Source organism: Thamnophis sirtalis, unplaced genomic scaffold, assembly GCF_051295495.1.
Source record: "Thamnophis sirtalis isolate CommonGarterSnake01/CBP01778 unplaced genomic scaffold, rThaSir2_p1.2 scaffold_6, whole genome shotgun sequence".
Taxonomy (NCBI): Eukaryota; Metazoa; Chordata; class Lepidosauria; order Squamata; family Natricidae; genus Thamnophis; species Thamnophis sirtalis.
Genome location: NW_028261386.1, coordinates 130,441,391 through 130,463,775, shown reverse-complemented (window position 1 = coordinate 130,463,775; position 22,385 = coordinate 130,441,391). Strand labels below are relative to the sequence as shown.

The following is a 22,385-nucleotide window of genomic DNA, read 5'->3' as shown; positions in this document are numbered from 1 at the left end:
GATATGCTGACTCTGTAAACCGCTTAGAGAGGGCTGGAAAGCACTGGGAAGCGGTCTATCTATTTATATAGAGCCGAGGTGGCGCAGTGGTTAGGGTGCAGTACTGCAGGCCACTTCAGCTGACTGTTATCTGCAGTTCAGCGGTTCAAATCTCACCGGCTCAAGGTTGACTCAGCCTTCCATCCTTCCGAGGTGGGTGAAATGAGGACCCAGACTGTGGGGGCGATATGCTGACTCTGTAAACCGCTTAGAGAGGGCTGAAAGCCCTATGAAGCGGTATATAAGTCTAACTGCTATTGCTATTGCTAACTGTTTTAACAGAAAGAAGCGGGGTGGTGAAGGCGAAATCACATTTCTCCTCCCTGCAGAGTTTTGCTGCTAAGGAATTCCTCAGACATTCATCTGGGTAAAGAAAAAAAAATCCAGACTAGCTGCCTGATAGATATTAAAAGTAATGTTCGGTTAAATCAAAGGTATCAAACTCACGTCATCATGGTGGCATCATGTGACATATTGGGACTCCCCCTCCCCTCGCTAAATTGGGCATGGGCATAGCCAGCGTGTGACGCATCTGGACCGAAAGTTTGACAGCCTTGGATGAAATCTTTGGCATTGAGAAGAACATTTTTGACCTGTGGGAAAAAGAGATTTTTTGAGGGCTTCTTTATTTCCCCCCCCCTCATGGCATGTTCATGATTTTAGATAGTAGTGTGTCTCTGCACATTTCTGTTTACGATAAAACAGAAAATATATTAAACTTTACTATTTTCCCGATTCAAAAAAGTTAGTGAAGATCGTATTCCTCCACGTTCTGTGGAGGTGAGTCTATTTTGTTAAATCCTCAGCATTTCTTCTTTTTCTGGGTAAGGAGTGTGTAATGGTAAGCATGTCCACGTTATATATACACACATAAAATTAGAGTAATTTTGTTTAATTTTGGTTAGGGACGGCTTAAAATGGAGCAACAGTTTTATTTCCCAAACACACTAATTAAATTTTATATCTGGCGCATTCCACAGAATAGAATAGACTTACATGATCTTATTTTTGAACTTAAATTTCAAAGTCCCAATTTAGGCAAAAAAAAAGGGTAAGCAATAGCAATAGCAGTAGACTTATATACCGCTTCATAGGCCTTTCAGGCCTCTCTAAGCGGTTTACAGAGAGTCAGAATATTGCCCCCAACAATCTGGGTCCTCTTTTTACCCACCTCGGAAGGATGGAAGGCTGAGTCAACCCTGTGCCGATGAGATTTGAACCGCTGACCTGCTGATCTAGCAGTAGCCTGCAGTGCTGCATTTAACCACTGCGCCACCTTGGCTCAGTGGTAAGGAGAGTGTAATGGTAAGCATGTCCACGTTATATATACACATATAAAATTAGAGTGATTTTGTTTAATTTTGGTTAGGGACGGCTTAAAATAGAGCAACAGTTTTATTTCACAAACACACTAATTAAATTTTATATCTGGCGCATTCCACAGAATAGAATAGACTTACATGATCTTATTTTTGAACTTAAATTTCAAAGTCCCAATTTAGGCAAAAAAAAAGGGTAAGCAATAGCAATAGCAGTAGACTTATATACCGCTTCATAGGCCTTTCAGGCCTCTCTAAGCGGTTTACAGAGAGTCAGAATATTGCCCCCAACAATCTGGGTCCTCTTTTTACCCACCTCGGAAGGATGGAAGGCTGAGTCAACCCTGTGCCGATGAGATTTGAACCGCTGACCTGCTGATCTAGCAGTAGCCTGCAGTGCTGCATTTAACCACTGCGCCACCTTGGCTCAGTGGTAAGGAGAGTGTAATGGTAAGCATGTCCACGTTATATATACACATATAAAATTAGAGTGATTTTGTTTAATTTTGGTTAGGGACGGCTTAAAATAGAGCAACAGTTTTATTTCACAAACACACTAATTAAATTTTATATCTGGCGCATTCCACAGAATAGAATAGACTTACATGATCTTATCTTTGAACTTAAATTTCAAAGTCCCAATTTAGGCACAAAAAAAAAAAAAAAAAGACCCACCAGAAATTTATTTATTTTCTGATCAATTTTGATAATTGGAAATTATTGAATAGGAGGAAAATAAATGTAAAATGCATTCAACCCGAAACTAAGCTGTCATATTTTATAGCCTAGTTCATTAAATTGTTGAAATCCAGGCAAACGGATTAATTCTGAAAATCATGACTTAATTATCTATAAGTAAGATGTTTTTCAAACATAGGCTTATTTCTATTTTTTGAGCCTCGTCTACATCTTTTCCCACCATTTTTACAACTTTAGTAGCTCTATACCCCTATAAGCGTGTTTGTGTTTTTCTGAGAAGGTGAAGGGGGAAGAGATTAAAAATGTCTCATATGAAAGAGTTCATTCATTGCACTAACAATAATCTAGTTGCTTTGTGTTTTGTGTGGCATGTGGGATTTATAAATGTCTCAGCACAATGTATAAACCCTGCCAATTGTGGTTTATTCAATAGATCACAGTAGTATCCTATTTGGTAGCGCTGGCTTTTGTTAGTATGGGGCAAAGAGTCTACACGAATTTGAGGATGCTGTCAGTGATAACTTATTCCACTTGTGGTTGGATCTACTGAGCTGAAGAACAACGTTTTCTTGCTTTAATATTCTGGCTACAGCCAATGATATATATGATTATGTATAATTTAGTAGATACCTGCACAAAACAATGTGCAATAGAAACCACTAGATGGCAGTATTGTAGACAGGAATATTGAAAGCGCTATTAATCATGACAAATTACTCAAGGATGTTGAATCTGAACTCCTTGTGAATTTTGGCATGCTTGGGGTTTTGCCTCCAATTCACAAATTCATTAAACTGCTGAGCATGTCTAGCGTCTTCAGAGCGTCATTTTTTAAGAGATTCAAAGCTTTCAGTTCTCAGGGAATCGTCTTTTTACTCAGGGTCCCCAATCCTTGGCACCCGTTTTCATTTTCAGGTAGGGTAGAAGAAATTCTCCCAAACCCCTTGGGGAATGTTCAATGCTCCCATTGTCAACGAAAATAAAACTGGCTTGCTAGACCAGAGGGCCCACTTTCCTCTGTTCCTAAGAAAACAGCACAAAAGTAAGAAAAGGGAAGAATAAAAACAAACGAATTAAAATTTCTTCCAGTTAGTTGAAAGAGAAAATACTAGGGGGGATCCCATGATCGTGAAAGAACTGCTGATGACATAAACCTTCCAGATATCTTTTGCTTTCCAAAAATGCTATAGATATGGGGAGGGAGGGAGAGAGAGAGAGGAAGAGGGAGAGAGAGATTGAGAGAGATTGAGGGAGATTGAGAGAGAGAGAGATTGAGAGAGAGAGAGAGAGAGAGGGAGAGAGAGATATTGAGAGAGAGAGAGAGGAAGAGGGAGAGAAAGAGATTGAGAGAGAGAGATTGAGAGAGAGAGAGAGAGAGAGAGGAAGAGGGAGAGAGAGATTGAGAGAGAGAGAGAGAGAGAGGGAGAGAGAGATATTGAGAGAGAGAGAGAGGAAGAGGGAGAGATTGAGAGAGAGAGATTGAGAGAGAGAGAGAGAGAGGAAGAGGGAGAGAGAGATTGAGAGAGAGGGAGAGAGAGAGAGGAAGAGGGAGAGAGAGAGATTGAGAGAGATTGAGGGAGATTGAGAGAGAGAGAGATTGAGAGAGAGAGAGAGAGGGAGAGAGAGAGATTGAGAGAGAGAGAGAGAGAGGAAGAGGGAAAGAAAGAGATTGAGAGAGAGGGAGAGAGAGAGAGGAAGAGGGAGAGAGAGAGATTGAGAGAGAGAGGAAGAGGGAGAGAGAGAGATTGAGAGATTGAGGGAGATTGAGAGAGAGAGAGATTGAGAGAGAGAGAGAGGGAGAGAGAGAGGAAGAGGGAGAGATTGAGAGAGAGAGGGAGAGAGAGAGAGAGAGAGAAAGAGATTGAGAGAGAGAAGGAATCTCTGCAGTCACTCACTGAATGACAACTTAGAAATAGGATCACATTCCCAAATAAGAATGTCATAATCACTAGAGTTATCCGTTATCGAATGCTTTTCTTGCAGGATTGTGTCAGGTGGCTTCCCAAATCTCCGAAGCTACACGGGAGCCATAACTGGAATTCTCAGGGCTCTCACAGGGCTTCACTCAAGGGAAAAGAAAATATCCAGGGATCAAAACTCTACAAATTCAGCTCAGTCAATGAAAGCTGGAAGGATGGTCGAATCAGTCCTGAGCAGGAAGCTGAAAGATTGGAGGATCCAGATGAAGATGTGAGTTGTTGTTATTATTATTATTATGGTTCGTCCTGCAGTCAGCCAGATGTTTAGATTGGATTGGGGATTTTTTTTTATCAACCTATTGAGTCCTTCCTAAGGAGCTGGCATAGGGCAGATGTTGTTCTTTAATACTATTAAAGATTGTTGAAGATGTAAACTGTTCCAGGTAAAGCTGCCTTTTGCAAATGGTAGTTTTGTCAATGCAGACAGTCTTCAAGTGGTGTTCCAGATGTTTTGGGATTGCCCCCAAGGTAGCCATGGCTGTTGGCCCTACCTTTGCTTTCTTTTGCCACAGTCGTTCTATTGACAATTGATCGTTCTATTTATTTTGCTCCAATTCTTTCTCTTCTATTCCCCAGATACTGCCGTGTTCACTACCCAGATTTTTTTGGCCTCTCTTATTTATTTGTTAAATTTATTTGACGCCTCTCTGGCCATCTCTAATTCTTATCAACATTGTTAAGTCTGTGGTGTTACGTGACAGGCGCCTGTCTGTTCGGATTATTATTAATCATGATAGCCATATTGGATTGATTTAATATTAAAAAAAGTAAAATCAAGTTTAAGTGTTGCACTAGAATCACTCTTTTTTGGGGGGGTGCAGGGAATGAGATCCCTGAAACGAGATGATAAAACATGAGATGTCCTTGGCCATAAATGTCCTGACTGAAAGGGAGAAAAAAGACATACTTATTTGGAGTCTGAATTGATCGCTGACTGTCAGACACCATTTGATGCAATGCATATAAGAACAGTAGTAATATATATTATCTACGTTCTAGAGAGGAGTATATTGTCAGCGTTCCAAGTATCATGTAGAATTAAATCAAAGTCCAAGGCAAAATGATCCTTTTGGTTCCAATTTAATAAAGCAGACACCTTAGGCACATCTGTGTTAATCCCAATTCTGGAAATGACATCAGAATCCCACCCAATTAAAAGTTCATGATCTTGTCCCCACACTCACAATCCATCACATGGCCCAATCTTCTTCTTCCACGCTGGCATCCACACCCAGCTGCTTCCGGTCAGGTGTCAAAGTACGGAGACAAAGGATGACCTTGGCTTCTAGAAAAGAATGATAACAATACATTCCACAATCCTACTCCTGTCTATTCCTCCCTCCCATCAACTATACTAATGAAACAGCATAATGAAATAAGAGAAAGTGTGGCAGGCCAAAATTCTAAAAGGAATATAATTGCAGGCCTGACATATATTTTATAACGACTATTAAATATATTAGTATGGCCCTATAGATAAAATCCAGGCTTTTTGTTTCTATCTTAGATACGATTAATACTAACCTTTAAGCTGTGGTTAATCTATGATTAAGCTAGGGTGTGTGAAAACAATCCTTGTAGATGACTTGCTTCCATTAGTCATAAAAAAATGACTAGCCATAGTTAGAATGATACAGATGCTACATTAAGTTTTAGTTATTGTAGAACAAGGCTCAGCAACCTTAAACACTCAAGGAGCCACAAAGGTCCTAACCAGAAGCCCCCCCATTCAATTCTGGAGTCGACTGGAAATCTGGTTCCCCCACCATAGAGTCTCCTCCTAGCATGGCATCCTTTTTCCTCTACCTGTCCTAACCGAAAGCCCTATCAATTGTGGAGCTGACCGGAAAACCTGCCCCCTCCTGGCACGCTCTGCTTCTCCCCTCCAACCGGAAGCTCCTCTCAATATTGTGGTGCTGGCCGGAGACAGGGAGCCGCAGCAGAGGGTTGAAAGAGCCACATGTGGCTCCAGAGCCACGGGGTTGCTGACCCCTGTTGCAGAAAAACAGGAAAATACTGCAATCAAGTGATCTTAAAGGAAGGTACACAGAATCTTAGTTAAGAGGGATAATGTAGTTCAGGAATCCCAATCCTCTGTTCAGTGCAGAAATCTAAAATACTTGTCATTTGCGAGTGACTCACAAAAAAGCCTCCGCTTGAACACGACAAGAAGCTCTCCCACTTCTCTGAGTAACTGGGTGCACTGTCAGACTGATGGTATGTTGATGGTGTTTTTTCCTCCCCTAACATCTGCCTTTTTTGTAATGGTATGCGGGCGTGTCCTTGAGAGATTGGGCGAAGAGAACCTGCCAAGGATATGATATGATAAGAGGCACTATAGCCTGCAGCTGGATAATGGGTGGGGCAAGAAGCTCTCTGTGCTTTCTCAGGCTGTACAGGAGACAGGGCGGAAGGGGGAAAGCGTACTTTCGACTTGAAAGATCGATGTCAGCCTGGCAAGGCAAACCAGGCAAGGGAAACACAGCCAGGAGAGTTAATTCGATTTTATCATTAAGCTGCATGGACAGCATCTTGAAAGTTTGAAAGTACGTTTCTTCCCCCACCTCCTTTACAGCCTGAGAAACTAGGGAGGGCCTCTTGTCAGCTTCTTGCCTCACCCAGGTTCTGCTGTCTCTTATCTGACCATTCCAGAGGTGGGTTCCTACCAGTTCGCACCTATTCGGTAGAACCGGTTCATCAAATCTACCGAACCGGTTAGAAGAGGTTCCACCAGTGGACCCGGAAAGCAGGCCACACCTACAGAAGAGGTTCCAAAAATTTTTGAAACCCACCACTGGTCCTTGGATATGATTATTCTACACTATCATGCTCATATTGATAAAACTCAGTGCCTCTGTGAAAGGTAAGGATGACTACTGCGTTTGTGGTGCAATCAGAACATGGCGTGTGTTGGAGTTGTTTTAACGCAAACCAAAGATGCCTTTTAAAAAACAAGTTTACATCCTATTCTTCTGCATGCCAGTGCTGTGGGTGAGGTAATTGAAGGTGGTTCTGACAAGTGTCGTCGGCATCTTCATATCCGGTCACATGGGCGGCAAGCCACTCCCATCCGGTCACATGGGTGGCAAGCCACTCCCACAAAGGAGGCCACACCCACAGAGTAGGTTCGAACAATTTTTGAAACCCACCACTGGACCATTCCCTTGGCAGTGCCTCTTTGGCCAGTTCATTCGCACATACCATCAGACTTCCTGTGATTTAAACTCATTTCTTGGGAACAGGCCTTCAGCTTTTTCTATGGAGCATCCTTTGAGGTATTAGAACTCATCTCCAAATTCAGTCCCTTTTTCTCAAGGCTAAATGTAGACAGCCATCTCTTTTAATCTTCCTTCCTGGAATTTAGATTTCGAGCAGCCGCTTGTCCTTCTCTGAACTCCTTTAAATTTATCTGCAAGCTTTGTAAAGACCCAATGCCAGGAGGGGGGAGAGGGAACTGACTGAAGTAAAATTATTCCCCTGATTGAAGATTGTTTTTCTATTGATGAAACCCAAAACTGCATTTGCCCCCCCCCCCGCCCTTTTTGTACCTACATCATGCTTTTGGTTCATATTCAGTTAGTAGTCAATTATATTCCATATTTTCCCCCGCAGGTATTACCTAGTAAGATATTCTCATTCTTTTATTTTAAAGGGAAGAAGCTTGCTTCTATTCAATTTTATTCCGTTACTTTCAACTCACTGCTCTAGCCTAACAAGGGCGTTTTGAATTTTATTTTGATCTTCTTCTCCTCAAGTTTATTCATGTGCCTTTTGATGCTGACCTGTTAAGTGGCTGCTATATTTCCTACCAGGAACCGATATCTAAATTTTCCGGGAGCCTCTTTTCTTCGAGCGAGAGCATTAGAAGTCAGAGCAACTCAAGGACTCCACTTGGACAAGAGAGGCAGAAGATTTCCACAAAACCCAAACTCTGCCCACCCACCAGCCATAAGGAGCAAGTTGCAAACCACGTTGCAACGGAGGGCAAAAAGGCCTCGAAGCAAAACACGGAACGAACCCCAGGCAGCTCAGAGGACATCCAGCCGCTCTTGAAGGTAACTCACTGGTGGGAAACTTTTAGTTTAGGCAACTAGTTCACTTTTTTCTCCAGTCACGCAGGGGTCACCGACCTTTTGGACCTCAGGGACCACTAAATCCATAATTTTAAATCCTGCAGAGCGTTAATATGATCTGCCTAATGACCAGATGGATGGGAGTGGCCAGGTGGTCATGTGACTGAGTGGGTGTTCAATACTCAGAACATGTGTGGGTGTCTCAAACAGGCAGACCGTTATCTTTTCAATAACCTTTATTCACAACTGCAACGATATAACTAACAAGGTGTCTGGACTCAAAACTAACAGTAACGGGATTAACTGCCCCTTTTATAACTCTCGATATCTCTTAATAAAAGATGAGAACTTTATACTGCCATGTTAAATTCTTTGTGAAATTTAAAGAAGGGGTATATTTGAAGTTTAAATATGCTTCTCCAAAGAAAGGCATTTGTTTTAATAGTGACAGATAAAACAATATGAAAATGCATCTAAGAAGTGTCTGAGGATGTCTGCTACACTTACGAGAGCAAGGCTGTTGATAACAAATTAGGATAAACTGTTTTGAATGCGATTCCATTCCATTTCATTTCTCTTCATCCCATCTTTCTACTTTAAATGATGTATTTTGTAGAATTGCTGGTGTTTAAAGTCTACACCCTGGGTTTTTAATATGTTTACAATTAACTCTCAGGTCCACAATGTTTTTCCCTGGGGAATCTTAGCAGCACCCAAGTCTAAAAACTGCCCCTTTGATTTAGCTCAGATGCATCTGAAGAAAAAGGGTTGGAGACAGGGGTGGGTTTCTCAACCCATTCCAACCAGTTCGGTTGGAACGGGGCCGGCGGCGTCCTTGTGCACGCGCACAGTGCACGCATGCGTACTAGCGTCTGTGCGATGCTCCAGCTGCTCCTGGAGGATCGCGCAGGCGCTGTATGTGTCCTGCGCATGTGTGGAAGCGCAGAACTCGTCAAAACCGGGTAAGAAACGCGGGCGGGCGGGTGGACCCTTCGGCGTTCCCGGAAGTTACTTACTTCCGGGTTCGCTACCCAACCGGTTCACGGGGACCGCCGCGAACCGCCTGAAACCCAACCCTGGTTGGAGATCTAATAGACTTGGTGTCAGCTGTCAGTTTATGGTGTTTGAATGTGACATCCCCAAGCATCTATAGATAAAAAGGTTGCTCTGATTGTGATTGCAAGAATCTTGGCTCTGCAGTCATGCTTGATTTACCAATAGCTGAGCAAAAGTGTGCAAAATACTAGATTGTCAGGGCATATGTAAATTCAGATTACTGTAACGCGCTCTACATGGGGCTGCCCTTGAAGAGTGTCCGAAGACTTCAGTTAGTCCAGAACGCAGCCGCTTGAGCGATTGTGGGTGTACCTAGGTACACCCACATTACACCTATCCTCCGCGAGCTGCACTGGCTGTCCATTGGTCTCCGGACACGCTTCAAGGTGCTAGTCATTACTTATAAAGCCCTTCATGGCATTGGACCTGGGTATCTGAGAGACCGCCTCCTACCAATTACCTCCCAAAGACCAATTTGATCACACAGACTAGGCCTTCCCCGGATTCCATCTGCCAGCCAATGTCGGCTGGTGACCCCCTGGGGGAGAGCTTTCTCTGTTGCAGCTCCGGCCCTCTGGAACGAGCTCCCCATGGAGATCCAGACCCTTAAGACACTCCAGGCCTTCCGTATAGCCACTAAGTCCTGGCTACTCCGGCAGGCCGGGGGCTGTTGAAGTATCCAGCCCCACGGTAACTATGAATGTTGTTGTATTTTCAAATTGTTGTCTGTCTTATTTATTCCCTTTACCCCTTTTTACTGTAAGCCGCCCGGAGTCCTACAAGACTCCGGGCGGCATACAAGAGTAATAAACTACAACTAACTACTACTACTGTGTAATTCTTTAATAGTGTGAATGAGACATTCTCATTCAGGAGACATTCTCCTGTAAAAGGTTGCATATTAACTCATATGTGAACATTTCTTTTAAAATCATATTGTTCAGTTTGTTTTCCGCATGAATCCTCAAAAGCAATTAGAAGATAATCTCCTCCTACTGCCTTGGAATGTCAAGGATTTGAGTTGCTATAGGACCAGCATTAATTAAAATTACCCTCCCTCACCTAGTTGCTCAAGGAAAATAAACATAAGTTGCTTAAACACTGCCTTTACTTCCTGGTATGAACACTTGCCTGATCATATACAGAAAAATCTCAATGGTGTTCCTTGGGGGGTAGTGAAAAGGCACACCATCCATCCATCCATCCATCCATCCATCCATCCATCCATCGATTGATTACTAGCTGATAACCCAGCATTGTCTGAATATTTATTTATAGGGGGAAAACATGCAGACCAAACATAATTTCTAATGTTGGATTTCTCCCTTACCAGAGGGAGCCCCCTTGTGGAGTACTGTGAAGCTCTTACTATGGCAACTCCACTGCGCTGTACAGTAGAAGCCATTTTACAGCAGTACAGTAGAAGCCATTTTACGGCAGTACAGTAGAAGCCATTTGAAGGCACAACAAGCTGCATCGTAACAGACCACACACACTGAGAGGTGTTAGGGCTGCCTTAACCCCCCCCCCCTCCAGTATTTGTTTCCAGAGAGTAAGTCATCTGCTCTCAAACAGTCACAGAAACACAGAGACCGGTGTTATTTTCAGACTGGCATAGAATTCGGGCGGAAGTGTCCCCTGTAAAACTCTATGGTCCCTTTCAGACGTACCCAGTTAAAAACTTGGTTAGAGAATTAGACAAAGATTTGTCACTAGACAGAGGTGTAGTGTAACTTATAAAACATCTACAATGTCATGTTTTAAGTCATTGAAATCCTCATTGTTTGGAAATGCTGCAATAAATCAAACGTTCTTGGTTATCTCTTGATTGGGTTTTCCAGTTCCGAACGTTGGTTAGGTAATGGAATGTGCACCTACAGCAGCAAAAGGGGAAGGTTTTTGCCAATTCAGAACTTCCTTGGAGCAAGAGACCCTGCAGTCCTGAGCTGGATGAGGGAGAGGGGAAGAGGTTCACACATGGTACATAGTCACACATGGAATCCCTTCAGATCTATTTAGTGGCTTAAAAAGTTATATAGCTTTAGTTTGGCAAGTTTCTGTCTATTAAATGTTCACAAAGACATTATTGGACTTGATTGGTTCTCAGTGCGTCATCTCTAGCCTTGAGCCTGACACATCTATGGTTTTCGTTGACTAGAGAAATGATATGAGAGAAGAGCTGCTTGGAACAGATGTTCAGTCTCTCATACCGTTTGTGTTTTTGGGTGAATGGTTTCATATATTTTTTCCTTATGATCACACTATAAATCTTAATCTTAAGAGCCGAGGTGGCGCAGTGGTTAGGGTGCAGTACTGCAGCCACTTCAGTTGACTGCTAGTTGCAGTTCGGCAGTTCAAATCTCACCAGCTCAAGGTTGACTCAGCCTTCCATCCTTCCGAGGTGGGTAAAATGAGGACCTGGATTGTTGTTGGGGGCAATATATGCTGACTCTGTAAACCGCTTAGAGAGGGCTGAAAGCCCTATGAAGCGGTATATAAGTCTAACTGCTATTGCTATTGCTATTAACATGGTACCAGTGGTGGAAGTCAACAATTTTTACTACCGGCTTGGTGAGCGTGGCAGGGAAAGGATACTATAAAATCCCCATTCCCTCCCCACTCCTGGGGGAAGGATATTGTAAAATCTCCATTCCTGCTCCACTCTAAGACCAGCCAGAGGTGGTATTTGCCAGTTCTCCAAACTATTCAAAATTTCCCCTATCGGTTCTCCAGAACCCTTCAGAACCTGCTGAATTTCACCCCCGCGTGGTACTCAGATGTCTATGGAGGTTATCAATCATCCATGTCATAGTTGCTTTCTCAAGAAACTTTCTGGTTTTTCTTTGAAGATGTTTCACTTCTCATCGAAGCTTCTTCAGCTCTGATGATGACACCGCACTTTCTGAAATAAGTTGAAGTCTCGTCACTGTTTTGATTTTGCTTGAGAAATAATTTTTGCTATTTTTCCCTTCCTTTCCTTCGCCCCTCTCTCCTCTCCCCTGTCTCTAGGATGTCCTTATTTCTGAACCCAACACACAGGATTCTGGTCCTGTTGACACACCATCAAAAAGTGGCCTATTAAACCATGTCAAAACAGTAAGTAATGCATAATAAAACTAACAAGAATGTTTGAAGAGATAGTATCACCAATGTACAAGAGACACAATCACTACACATTTCTTCTTATTTGGCCCCAAACATGAAAGTTATAAGGACTTTTTCAACCCCAACTAGACGATAAAGAAGCATAGCGTGAAGATCTAGTTGTTGATTATTACTAATTTTCACATGATCCGTTTTTTCAAAATCTTCCAGTGTAGCTGCAAATTCATTAAATCCTGCTGAACAATCAAAAGAAAAAGAAAAAGAGCCGAGGTGGCATAGTGGTTAGAGTGCAGCACTGCAGGCTACTTCAGCTGACTGCTATCTGCAGTTCAGCGGTTCAAATCTCACCGGCTCAAGGTTGACTCAGCCTTCCATCCTTCCGAGGTGGGTGAAATGAGGACCCGGATTGTTGTTGGGGGCAATATGCTGACTCTGTAAACCGCTTAGAGAGGACTGAAAGCCCTATGAAGCGGTATATAAGTCTAACTGCTATTGCTATTGCTATTGCCAATTGTTCTCATAGTGGAATGTAGAGAATTAAAAGCTCTGGAACTAGACTGAAACCAGTATGAACTGATTTTGATCTGCCTCAATTAGGACATTTCTGGAGCTTGGAAATTCATCATTTCTGCACATTTCTAATTTGCATCACCTTATAAATTTACCAAGTATTATATAATAATAATTAAAAGATTGGCATCTTTTTAAAATAAGGCGTTGTACCCATGATCTTGAAAAGGGCTGTGATTTATCCAATCATAAAAGCCAGTACAGGCGTGATCCGACAAATGCGTGATAGACATGCGCACGCCGGAAAAACTGCGTCGACAAAACCGCGACGTCAAAATCGCGCCCACAAATTCGCAACGTCAAAATCGCGGCGACAAAAGCGCGATGACAATAAAATCGAAAAAAAATTAGGGTTAGGGTTAGGTTTAGATTTAGGGTTAGGGTTATTGTTATAACGTACGTATGCGTGATTTTGTCGTCACGCATTTGTCGGCGCGCTATTGTCAAAAATCAATTAGCAATTTTGACGTTGCGGTTTTGTTGCCGCGGTTTTGTCGGCGCGCATGTGTCTATCACGCATTTGTCAGTGAACCCGGTACAGGTAGTCCTTGATTTATGAAAGGTTGCTTAATGACCATGTGAAGCTAAGGCAGCCCTCCCAAAAGCTACTTACAACATCGACACAAAGTTATGGCTGCTATAGCACTCCTGAGGTTGTTTGCCTTATAGCCAACCACAAGGATACTTAGCAGTAGTAGACTTATATACCGCTTCATAGGCCTTTCAGGCCTCTCTAAGCGGTTTACAGAGAGTCAGCATATTGCCCCCAACAATCTGGGTCCTCATTTTACCCACCTCGGAAGGATGGAAGGCTGAGTCAACCCTGAGCCGGTGAGATTTGAACCGCTGACCTGCTGATCTAGCAGTAGCCTGCAGTGCTGCATTTAACCACTGCGCCACCTTGGCTCTTACTGTACCACCTCACCGCCGATCTCCCTCTCCATCACACTCTGGGTGGGATAAGGATAAGGACCGGTGAAGTGGTTTCACTTTGACTGTCAATTGAGTTGCTGGTCCGAATTAAACTGTTAACTGAGGACTACTTCTATTGTTATATGGTATACATTGGTAGTTACTAAAAATTCTATAGTAAATTGCATGCACTGTTATATGCAACACCTCCAAAAGGATGTCATTCTACAATGTATAGTTTGATAACAAGCTGCAAATAAATGATCGATTTAGTGTGGTTAATCTCTGCAGAGGAGAATCTACAAAACTTTGGGAGGAGATAAAGACAACAGCAGCAGAAAAAGACTAGATCCAAGTGGCTGCCAAAATCAGCTATCATGACAGCCCCATATAGATAGTAGATGAATAACTTGAGCCATAAAATGGAAGTACAATCCCTGAATGCAGCAGACGCTCAATGTCAAACTAGAAAGGGGACAAAGAAAGATCCCTTAATAAAAAAAATGTCAACCAATGGAAGATGATAAGAAGAAAAATTACAGATAATTTGAAGACGACCAAGAAAATCACAGAAAATTTTACAGCTCCGACGGGACTAGAAATGACCATATATTAACTCAACGCGATATATGACAAATAACTGTCAACTGTCAAGCATGAAACCCATCAAGCATAAAGGAACAGTTTAACTGAGCAGTTTAACTCCTTCCTCTCTTGCAGTTTCATAGGTCTGGCCTATGTCAAGAAATATGGAAGAAAGCTAGAACTCAAAAGAGATTAGAAACTATCTATACTGAGGAAAGGAGACGCATGAGAATTGGAAATTAGCAAACTCTGGCGCTAATTATTCACAACAGCGGGCCTTTTGTTTCAAATCTTAGAAAGAATAGAAACAATCATAGAGATAAAAAGGCCCAATGAATAGACAAGTTTCAGAAAAAAAGCAGAGAGAGATGAAACCAGACAAGAAATATAAGAAGGATGATAAGAGAGTAAGACAAAATGATTGTAATCAACAAAGGGAATTGAATTGAATTTATTGCATTTATATGCCGCCCTTTTCCCTGAAGGGGACTCAGGGCGGCTCACAATCCAAGTCAGGGAAGGGGATACAGATAAAGGGATAAAAAAGACGAACAAAACAATACACAATTTAAAAGCACACAACAACCATACCATTCGAGAGGGGGGGGGGGCAAAAGCTCTTTAGCCCCAGGCCTGTCGGAACAGCCAGGTTTTAAGGGCTTTGCGGAAGGCCTGGAGGGTGGTGAGGGTTCGAATCTCCACGGGGAGCTCGTTCCAGAGGGTCGGAGCAGCCACAGAGAAGGCTCTCCTCCGGGTAGTCACCAGCCGGCATTGGCCGGCGGATGGAATTCGGAGGAGGCCTAATCTGTGGGATCTAATCGGTCTATTGGAGGTAATTGGCAGCAGGCGGAAAAAGCTTACCTTTAGTTTATTACTTACAGCAAGTGTTTCTGGTTTGGAGATCATGTCAGAAGTGGATGAAGGTTGATGATGATTGACCTAATGATTATTCTGGAGAAACTTTACAATAACAGGAACACTTAAAAACCGAAATGGGAGAAATAGAGTGGTCCAGAATAAATAGAGCAACCAGACAAGATGAGTGTTGTCCCAAAATATGTTTATCCAAAAAGATACTCAGATTGGTACTATCAAAAGCCTCTGTGAAGTCAAGATGACACAGCAGAGTCAAACTTTCTTAGTTGTGCTCCAAAGGTCATCCGTCAGGCTAAATAAATATATACATACATGCATACATATACACACACAGTAAAATTTGGCACATATGTTCATATATATATATAGTCTTGTATAGTTAGAAGGGATCAAATAAAGTTATTGGTTATCTATCTATCTATCTATCTATCTATCTATATCTATCTATCTATCTATCTATCTATCTATCTATCATCTATCATCTATCATCTATCATCTATCATCTATCATCTATCATCTATCATCTATCATCTATCATCTATCATCTATCATCTATCTATCTATCTATCTATCTATCTATCTATCTATCTATCTATCTATCTATCTATCTATCTATCTATCTATCTATCTATCTATCTATCTATCTATATCTCTGTTCTGACCCTCCTCTTCGCTCGTTCACATCCAGACAGAACTTCAAAGGAAATATCTTTATGAGTCCTGGCTCAAGCTGGCTGCGAGCCCAAAATAAACATAGATAAAGTCTCGGGCAAAAAGTTACACAGCAAATGCAAAAACAAAACTCTTACAGCAAACCAGGTTTACAGAAAGCAAATCACTTATCCAAGTGCCTCTTTGAATCACGGAACTGAACTCACGAACAAACAAACGACGAACGACGTTGACTTCTGCAACTAAGGCGTGGCACCATCAGTCTTTTATCTGCAGGAGAAGACTCTAACGAGCAACAGCTGATCATTATCTTGCAACAACTCACAGGTTTCTGCTGAGTCACAACATATCTCTATCTATCTATCTATCATCTATCTATCTATCTATCTATCTATCTATCTATCTATCTATCTATCTATCTATCTATCTATCTACCTACCTATCATCTATCTATCTATCTATCTATCTATCTATCTATCTATCTATCTATCTATCTATCTATCTATCTATCTATCTATCTATCTATCTACCTACCTACCTACCTACCTACCTACCTACCTACCTACCTACCTACCTACCTACCTATCTATCTATCTATCTATCTATCTATCTATCTATCTATCTATCTAACATCTATCTATCTATCTATCTATCTATCTATCTATCTATCTATCTATCTATCTATCTATCATCTATCTATCTATCTATCTATCTATCTATCTATCTATCTATCTATCTATCTACCTACCTACCTACCTACCTACCTACCTACCTACCTACCTACCTATCTATCATCTATCATCTATCATCTATCATCTATCATCTATCATCTATCTATCATCTATCTATCTATCTATCTATCTATCTATCTATCTATCTATCTATCTATCTATCTATCTATCTATCTATCTATCTATCTATCTATCTTTCTACCTACCTACCTACCTACCTACCTACCTACCTACCTACTTACCTACCTACCTACCTATCATCCATCCATCCATCCATCCATCCATCCATCCATCCATCCATCCACCCACCCACCCACCTACCTACCTACCTACCTACCTACCTACCTATCTACCTATCTATCTGTCATCTATCTATCATCTATCTATCTATCTATCTATCTATCTATCTATCTATCTATCTACCTACCTACCTACCTACCTACCTACCTATCATCTATCTATCTATCTATCTATCTATCTATCTATCTATCTATCTATCTATCTATCTATCTATCTATCTATCTATCTATCTACCTACCTACCTACCTACCTACCTACCTACCTACCTACCTACCTACCTACCTACCTACCTACCTACCTACCTACCTACCTATCTATCTATCTATCTATCTATCTATCTATCTATCTATCTAAATACCAATAACTTTATTTGATCCCATCTAACTATACAAGACTAGTTTCATAATGATAGGTTCTTCATCAGGCTGGACTGAATATGAAATATTTTATTGACAAAATTATGATCACTGGAAGTATTACACTAAGCCTCTTAAAAGTCTGTAAGAGAACTCTGAGAGAGTGAGACAAGGGTATACGTCACTTCCCTTACAACCTCAAACAATTCACAACACATCAATTTGCAGATGCAACGTATGAAAAACAACACCTGCAGTTTCTACTGCCACGGCACAAAACTTCAAACAGGCTTTGTGTTGTGCCTTCTCAGTTTGAATCTGTAAGGAGCCGAAACACAAACAACTTGTGATCTGCAAATGAGATCGCTTTTTCGCTGGTAAATAAAGAAGTTTTAGAAGATCTCACGAGGCAAGACGGAATATAAAGAGCTTGGCTTATGCTAAATATTAAGAAGTCAAGTCAATCAGCCCACCCAGGGAACTTTCAAATGTCAATGAAGAAATGAAACTCAAAGATGATAATGCACTGAAGAAATAAATAATGTGAACTAGAAAGGAAAGCAATGACAAAGTGAGACAAGATCAGGCAAGATAAAAAATACTGTTTTTGTAATACCAAAAATAAGCAAAAATGGCCAGCGTACCTGAGAGACCGCCTACAGCCACATACCTCCCAGCAGCCGATAAGATCCCACAGATTGGGCCTCCTTCGGATGCCGTCAGCCAGACAGTGTCGGCTGGTGGGTCCCCGGAAGAGAGCCTTCTCTGTGGCTGTTCCGACTCTTTGGAATCAGCTACCCCCAGAGATCCGGACCTCACCCACTCTCATGGCCTTCAGGAAAGCTGTTAAAACCTGGCTATTCCAGCAGGCCTGGGGCTGTTGACCTCATTGTTGAGGTCCAGCCCCGATTAGAACGAATGCATGTGTTTTGTGAATTTTAAACTGCCTTGTTCCTATTTTCCTTTCCTTTCTTCTTTCTCCTTTTGTAAGCCGCCCGGAGTCCTTCGGGATTGGGCGGCATATAAATTTTAATAATTAATAAACAAACAAACAAACAAACAATAATTAAAGTAATGGCCTTCCCAGCAGTAAAATATGGCTGGGAAAACTCAACATTAAAAATAAAAGAAAGAGTGGTATGGACCACAAGAAAAAAACAAGTCAAGAACAGCAAGCATAAATGCATCCAAAGTTGGACGTGTGGTGAGTTAAAATGATAATACTTGGCAAGGTTGAGGAAAGTAGAAGAAAAGGAAAACACTACTGATAAAATGAAAGGACTGTATCAAAGAGATTTCCACATTCTTCTTAAAACAAGTATAGGTTATTGTTGTGGCCCAGCAGGAGCCGTTGGAGCTGCCACCAGACTCCGACAGCGAGGGGCTCTATGAGTTGGCTCTGGAGGATGTGGAGGACCCTGGATAGGGTTCCGACTCTGAGCAGGGCGCAGAGAGACTGGTTGGCCATGAGGAGGCGCCTGAGCCTTGGACCAGTGGGCAGGAGACAAGGGAGAGTGAGCCGGAAGCCAGTAAGTGAGTTGTTCCTGGATGCACGCCATTGAAGAGCTAATAGGCGTCAGGAACAGTTGCGCATTTACAGGAGGTAATTGCACTCAGCTGGTGGTCATTAGGCTCTTCTCCAGACTATAAAAAGACTACTTGTGCACACGCCCCTCTTTGCAGAAGTCAACCCATTGACTAAAAGTTGGAGAACTTTTGTAACTACCTTGGCAGGCTGGATTGCTGCCAAGGTTTGTCTGAGTTGCTGCCAAGGTCCTTATCTGTTTGTTCTGCTTGGCTTTCAGCCATCGAGGTTTCGGTTTCTTGCTATTAAAGTACATTCCAGTTAAGCTTGTCTCGGCATTCGTTACTGGATGGAGGAGGGGGTCAGAACAGGTTATTATTAGAGGCAGGTTGATATGGTGCAATCATTTGGATGATACTATCTTCCCAGTCCAAAACCATTTTCTGGTTAGTGATTTCACTCGTGGGTAAGGCAATCAGTTATTTTCCTAATAGATCGGTTGATGGCATAGTCCAGTGATGGCAAACCAAAGATGCCTTTTAAAAAACAAGTTTACATCCTATTCTTATGCAGGCCAGTGCTGGGTGTGAGGTAACTTAAGGTGGTTCTGACAAGTGTCGTCGGCATGTTCATATCCGGTCACATGGGCGGCAAGCCACTCCCATCCGGTCACATGGGCGGCAAGCCACTCCCACAAAGGAAGCCACACCCACAGAGTAGGTTCGAACAATTTTTGAAACCCACCACTGCTCATGATGTTTTCCATATAATCAATTCACCCATTGTCCAAGAACATGGAGTTGAAAACTTGTTTAGGGAAGTGTGTTCATTTGCAGTTTTATGCTGTCATTCATACCATAGCATTGTTTTCTGGAATTAGATGTAGCAAGATGGTGTGGATGTTGGAATGCTTGCTGAACATGCCAACCAATCAGCATTTGCCTTCATTGTTTCAGAGTTGACCAATCAGAGACCACCTTTGGCGCTCATCTGCAAACACTGGTTCTCGTTGCATCAGAACATTTATTATTATTTATTATTTATTAATTAGACTTATATACCGCTTCATAGAGCTTTCAGCCTTCTCTAAGCGGTTTACAGATTTTTAGCAAATTGAGCCAGCAAATTGCCCCCACAGTCTGGGTCCTCATTTCACCCACCTCGGAAGGATGGAAGGCTGAGTCGACCTTGAGCCGGTGAGATTAGAACCGCTGAACTGCAGATAACAGTCAGCTGAAGTGGCCTGCAGTACTGCACCCTAACCACTGTGCCACCTCGGCTCCAGAACATGTGCTGATCATGAACTAATTAAATTCACTTCAGTCCCATCTTCATACAATACAGTTAAATGATTAGCTAGAAATTCTCTTTCCATTCTACTCAGTTGTTCTGGTACAAAATCTAATGCGTGCTAAATGAAAGTTAGCTAGCCAGACATTTTGGAAGATCATCTAGGCAGTTAATTTCAAGGCAAGGCAGAAAATCAATGATGGGGACATAAATCAGTCCAATGGCTATTTTTGCTGGGAATGTCTTCTTGTGTTCTGTCCTCTGACCAGTTAGAACAATGAAACAACCGTCTATGCATTGCTAGACAACTAAAACATTGTAGGGCCAAGATTTATTGCATTCCTTTCTCCTTAATTTTGTCTCTGGAACACATTAACACTGATTGAAAGCTATACAATTGAAATGCTTTTAAAGACTTTGCCCAGAATTTGTTTGTTTTGTGGGGAATGTGGCTCATTCTGTATTCCTGTTTATTAAGGGAGGAGGTTGTTTTTGTGTGTGAAGCCCATCACAGCTCAGTGCGATGACGCTGCAGCTTAAATCTTGCCCCCAAATCATCTTCGCAATGCAGTGGTTCCGTCAAAGATATAGGCACTTTTTGGTAGCTGTGAGTGGGAGAACTACAGGTTGAAAATTAAAATAATCAATTTCTCTGTATCGGTGAACATTATTGTCTTTTGCTAAATAACATGTTGCAAAACCTGACTTATTTGCTTTCAAATGACAACACCTCAGTGGTGGGATTAAATTTTTTTTACTACCGGTTCTGTGGCTGTGGCTTGGTGGGCGTGGCTTGGTGGGCATGGCTTGGTGGGCATGGCAGGGGAAGTATACTGTAAAATCTCCATTCCCATCCCGCTCCAGGGGAAGGTTACTGCAAAATCCCCATTCCCTCCTGATCAGCTGGGACTCGGGAGGCAGAGAATAGATGGGTGTTCTGACCCCCCTCGTCCCACACCAACACACACTTTGAGCCAAAGATAAGTTACGGCATTTAATTAACAGGCAGACAGGTCCTTGGCAGCAAACTGGCACAGATAAGCTTGGGCAGCAATCCAGCACAGATAAGGCTTGGCAGCAATCCAGCCTGCCAAGCTCATGATAATGTTCTCCAACAGTTCCTGCATTGACTTCTGCAAGAGGGGCGTGTGCACAAGCAGTCCTTTTATAGTCTGGAGAGGAGCCTAATGACCACCAACTGAGTACAATTACCTCCTGTACTTGCACAACTGTTCTTGACAGCTATTAGCTCTTCGGTGCCAGGTATCCAGGACCAACTCACTGCTGACCTCAGGCTCACTCTCCCTTGTCTCCTCCCCACTGGTCCAAGGCTCAAGTGCCTCCTGGTGGCCAACCAGTCTCTCTGTGCCCTGCTCGGAGTCGGAACCCTGTCCAGGGTCCTCCACATCCTCCAGAGCCGACTCATAGGGCCTCTCGCTGTCGGAGTCTGGTGGCAGTTCCAACAGCTCCTGCTGGACCACAGCAGATGAGGGTTTGAGATTTGTGATGTGTCATTAGTTTTTCTTTCCGGATCTTCTTACTCAATACATATTTTCTTTTCTCTGCTTTCTCCTGGCATCCTAGATACCTCGAATCATCTTAACACATCCTTCCTCTTCTGATGAAGATTCCGACCAGATCACTCAAGACCTCGATGACTCTGGGCCGGAGCAGACGAAGGACACAGAAGACCCTATTTATTCAGACTGTTTAAATCATGCTTTTTATTCTTCTTAATAAAATATTCTTTTTAGAAAAAAAAAATCTCCACAGATCTTTGCTGTTTCTCTGGGCCGCCATTTGCAAATGGCTTCCCCTTCCTTAGCTCTTCCCTGTGGTGCGATGCTATTCCTGTCTATTGGCCTGGACCAGTAATGGTATCCTATTATCTTCACTACTGGTTCGGTAGCGGGAGTGCGTGGGAGCAGGAGCGCAAGACATCTGGGCATGTGCGGAAACTTCTGCGCATGCACAGAAGGTCTGTGATGATGTTTGGGTGGGGTGGGCGGAGCCTCACGCCGCTGCCATTACTGGTTCGCCCGAAGCAGTGTGAATCAGCAGAATACCACCTCTGTTCTGGACCCATATTTGGGCTGGTATATAGAAAACTGAATTTATCAATTGGAAGCATATTATTTTTCAGAAAATGGAGACCATTTGAAAGTTCGCCTCAAGTAAATATTAATTAGAATAGTGTCGTTGTTTATCTAGACACTAACTCTTTTTAATTGGCTGGTTTTCATCACATTAATTGAGAAAAAAAGGCAAACTCTTTTTGTAAGGTTTTTTTTCTTCTTA

The 22,385-nt window shown here is 42.3% G+C and overlaps 1 protein-coding gene across 1 annotated transcript; it reads left to right on the top strand.

Moving 5' to 3' along the window:
- Window positions 1-4,001: 4,001 nt before the first annotated feature.
- Window positions 4,002-21,842, top strand: LOC148045223 (uncharacterized). The gene is made up of 4 exons (XM_087718955.1): window positions 4,002-4,247; window positions 7,849-8,091; window positions 12,175-12,261; window positions 21,672-21,842. Exons 1-4 carry the CDS (start codon window positions 4,026-4,028, stop codon window positions 21,822-21,824), a joined length of 705 nt encoding a protein of 234 aa, XP_087575081.1. The 5' UTR covers window positions 4,002-4,025; the 3' UTR covers window positions 21,825-21,842.
- The last annotated feature ends 543 nt before the right edge of the window (window positions 21,843-22,385 follow it).

What these genes read in the sequence shown, in the direction of transcription:
- LOC148045223 (XM_087718955.1), top strand. Translation starts at nt 4,026, where the DNA reads ATGCTTTTCTTGCAGGATTGTGTCAGGTGGCTTCCCAAATCTCCGAAG. An exon ending in TGGAGGATCCAGATGAAGAT is followed by an intron (nt 4,248 to 7,848) that starts GTGAGTTGTTGT and finishes ATTTCCTACCAG; the next exon opens with GAACCGATATCTAAATTTTC. An exon ending in ACATCCAGCCGCTCTTGAAG is followed by an intron (nt 8,092 to 12,174) that starts GTAACTCACTGG and finishes CCCTGTCTCTAG; the next exon opens with GATGTCCTTATTTCTGAACC.